The 3,782-nt window shown below is 29.7% G+C and overlaps 1 protein-coding gene across 1 annotated transcript; it reads left to right on the top strand.

Moving 5' to 3' along the window:
* Window positions 1-1,045: 1,045 nt before the first annotated feature.
* LOC110663299 (expansin-like A2) lies at window positions 1,046-3,500 on the top strand. The gene is made up of 5 exons (XM_021822561.2): window positions 1,046-1,317; window positions 1,460-1,569; window positions 1,678-1,856; window positions 2,860-2,992; window positions 3,097-3,500. Exons 1-5 carry the CDS (start codon window positions 1,092-1,094, stop codon window positions 3,340-3,342), a joined length of 894 nt encoding a protein of 297 aa, XP_021678253.2. The 5' UTR covers window positions 1,046-1,091; the 3' UTR covers window positions 3,343-3,500.
* Window positions 3,501-3,782: the final 282 nt, after the last annotated feature.

Here is a 3,782-nt window from a genome sequence, read left to right as displayed (position 1 = left end):
ACTATCATGATAATTAATGGTTTATTTTGAAATAAATTATTTGTAGGAAAAAATTATATTTAAATTTTTACATAATTATTTATAATTTTATTATTTTAAAATAAAATTTTTAAATAAAAATTAATTTAATTTTTTATTTTAAATATAAAAATTAAAAAATTAATTAAATTACATTCTTCTAAAATTTTACATTTCAAGAATAGATATTTATCACAAGTTGAGTAATCCAAACCCCCACAATGTGATCCACAAAGAAAATTGGCGATTAAATTTTGGCAATATTCTTGCTTTTCTGAGTGGGAATTGTATAGCATTTGTTCTTATCTTCTCACGCATTAACAAGCAATGATTAGCTTCACCAAACTTCATCATCTCATCTCAAATGTCCTTTTCTTTTGTCCTTGGGAATTGTACATGATTGCCTCTTCAACCACATTCGCAAATGAGCAAAATATTTTTGTTCAGTATCAAATTATTGGCTTTTTTTTTAATTAATGCAATAAAAAAATAAATAACTATCTTATATGTTGAATAGAGTTTGCTCTTAATATTAATTCATTTTATGTTTTAAATTAAAATATAAATAATTAATAAAATATAAATAATTGAAAATATTAGTGTTATTCACTAAGAAACCTCGAGATTGTAATAAATATGCCTAAACAAAAGATTAGAATGAATAGATTCTGCTTAATCTGTTTTCAATGGTTTTAGACTTGTATTAATTAAAAATCTGACTATGGCATGTATAAAAAGTGTGAGTAAGTGGGGAATGAGAACAAGGAAGAAACTTCTCCATAAAGTGCAAAAAGGCTGTGATTTTCTCACTAACAAATTCAATCCACAGTCTCACAAAAACACTAATGCTCTGTTAAAACCATGTTGTCACCAAACAGCTGTAAGTGCACAGACAAAGAGTCGGTGCAAAGCATGCTGCCATATAATTTTTTTTTTCTTGTCTTGGCCGCGTTTCTGCAAATGCTTGTCTCTTTCGGACCTTAATGCGTATATAATACCCCACACGCACACAAAACTTGTACATTCAAACTGGAAATGCTGACCTGTATTCCAAATTCTCAGGCATCATAAATATGCCTGGTTTCTTCTTTACTTCTTGCTCTTGTGTCTCATTTCTCTCTTTGTTTGCCAATCTCTCAAAACCACATTTCTTTTTCTTTTTTGACCTTTGCATGATCTACTTCAAAATGTCTCTCTTTCTTTGCTTTCTTCTCTTTCTCGTCTCATCTGTAACTGCCTGTGATCGTTGTGTGCACCAAACCAAGGCTGCTTATTTCTCCAAAGCTTCTGCACTTAATTGTAAGTCTCCTTTTTTATTTTTCTGTTGTTTTGATTGGTCAATATATTTGATTGTTTGATTAAAAAATAAAAATTGCATATGCCCAGATGATATTTTCATGGGATTATTGGTGGTAATTTTTGTTTTATGGATTTGATGCAGCTGGGGCTTGTGGGTATGGTTCCTTAGCACCAGGTTTCAATAGAGGATACCTTGCAGCTGGCATTCCTACTCTCTACAAAGATGGGGCTGGTTGTGGTGCCTGTTTTCAGGTTTCAAGACCTTCATTAATTTTTATTTTGGTTGGTTGCTACATTTAATTACTTTCTCTTCTGGAAATTTTCATTTAATATGATTTGGTTACTTTTGGTATTTGACAGATAAGATGCAAAAACAAAGCCCTTTGTAGTAGCAAAGGCATTAAAGTGATCATGACTGATCTCAATCGCAATAATCAGACAGATTTTGTTCTTAGTAGTAGAGCTTTTATGGCCATGGCGAACCAGGGCATGGGTCAAAACATTTTAAAACTTGGGATTGTCGATGTCGAATATAAAAGGTAATAATTATGCCATTCTTGCTATTTTTCCTTTTATGATATTATTGTAATTTTCAATTCTCTCTAATCCTTCCACAAAAAGAGCTTTGCATTGCATTAATTAATTTCATTGCTCAAACTATGAAAAATTAAATAATTAACCAAATTGCTTTAAAAAAATTAACCAAATAATAATAACAATTAATCAATTTGATCCCCTCTATTGATCTTTTTTCCTGGTGGTTTGGTTTCACCAGCCTTATAAAGAAATCATTGAGACGTGGGGCAACATTTTTATGCGAAATGATAGGCAGAATCAGTGGGACAGAGCTAGCCATATTAATTGCTAGTAACGGTCAAAAATACATAAACTGTTGTCCATGGAATCCAAGCAAATAATTAATAGAAAATTGGTCAAATCTTAATACCTTTCTCAGCAAAAATTTATGATTTTTTTAGTAATTTATTACTAAGTCGCTATCCTTGATATGTTTTTATATAATAATTTAGTTCTCAAAATTATTTGTTAACAAATTAATTCCTATAATTAATAATTTTTTTTAATTTAAAATAACTTAACCTTTAAATCTTTATTTTATGAGTCAAATAGTCTCTCCATTTAAATTTATATTAGAATAATTATTTTATATAATTATTTAAATATAAAAAAATTACTTAAATATAAAATATAAATGTAGGGCTATTTTGCTAATACAATAAAAATTTAGAGACTATTTTGTTTGTAAAACAAAATTTCAATGAATAAATTGTTTTAAATTAAAAAACAGTTATTAATGGTCAATTTAGACAAATGGACTAATTTGTTAGCATAACTAAACTTTGAAGACGAAATTGTTACTAAAAACATAGCAGAGACTAATATGTGTTTTTTGCCATATCTTAGGAATTTAATTATAAATTACCCTTTATTATTTTTATGACACATAATATCACTTTATTATTCACATACTCTATACTATTATTTTAATTCTAATTTTATTTGTTTTTAAAATGATTGGAGCAGGGTACCTTGTGAATACAAAAACCAGAATTTGGGCGTGCGAGTAGAAGAATCAAGCCAATATCCAAATTACTTGGCCATCAAATTGTTATATCAAGGTGGTCAGACAGAAATAGTAGCAATTGATATAGCTAAGGTTGGCCAAAGCCTCAAACTAACAACACAGTTATTAAACAGAAATTATCATTCTGATTTTTTTTTCCAAATTTTGTGTGTGTTGATATTGGGAAATGGTTACAGGTTGGTTCTTCAAACTGGAGTTACATGAGCCGGAACTACGGGGCGGTATGGGATTCGAGCAGAGTTCCGGCGGGGGCTCTGCAATTCCGATTTGTGGTAACAGCTGGATATGATGGGAAGTGGATTTGGGCAAAGAGTGTTCTTCCTGCAGATTGGAAACCAGGGGTCGTATATGACTTAGGAATTCAAATTACTGATATTGCACAAGAGGGTTGCTCTCCATGTGATGATGGGACTTGGAGATGAGGCTAATAGATAAATAAACATTTTACTCTAATAAGGCCAGCTTTTTAATACGACACACTACATATATATACATATGTAAATTTTTGAATTTCTCTTATTTAGTTTTAATCTATCATAAATTCAAGACACAATATATATGAAGTAATTCACCTATCAAATATATGAGTCTCACTTATTTATGTCTTAAATTCATAATAAATCAGGTCTAAATAAAAACTTTCTGCAAGTTTTCTTCAATTATCTACAACATTCGAAAGTCCTATAATTTCTTACATTGAATACTAGGGTGTTTCATTTCACTATAAGATGCGACATTCCTCTTTTTTAGTGGATTTATGATGTATCATCTTAATAACATCCACTTCATTGCAATTCTTGATTTTTGTTTCTTCTCATGTTTCATTGATCAAAGTTGGGGTGTAATGTTTTGGAAAAAAGCT

Source organism: Hevea brasiliensis, chromosome 1, assembly GCF_030052815.1.
Source record: "Hevea brasiliensis isolate MT/VB/25A 57/8 chromosome 1, ASM3005281v1, whole genome shotgun sequence".
NCBI lineage: Eukaryota > Viridiplantae > Streptophyta > Magnoliopsida > Malpighiales > Euphorbiaceae > Hevea > Hevea brasiliensis.
The sequence above is the reverse complement of the archived record's forward strand: the minus strand, read 5'-3'. Positions and strand labels throughout refer to the sequence as shown.

What these genes read in the sequence shown, in the direction of transcription:
- LOC110663299 (XM_021822561.2), top strand. Translation starts at nt 1,092, where the DNA reads ATGCCTGGTTTCTTCTTTACTTCTTGCTCTTGTGTCTCATTTCTCTCT. An exon ending in CAAAGCTTCTGCACTTAATT is followed by an intron (nt 1,318 to 1,459) that starts GTAAGTCTCCTT and finishes GATTTGATGCAG; the next exon opens with CTGGGGCTTGTGGGTATGGT. An exon ending in GTTGTGGTGCCTGTTTTCAG is followed by an intron (nt 1,570 to 1,677) that starts GTTTCAAGACCT and finishes GGTATTTGACAG; the next exon opens with ATAAGATGCAAAAACAAAGC.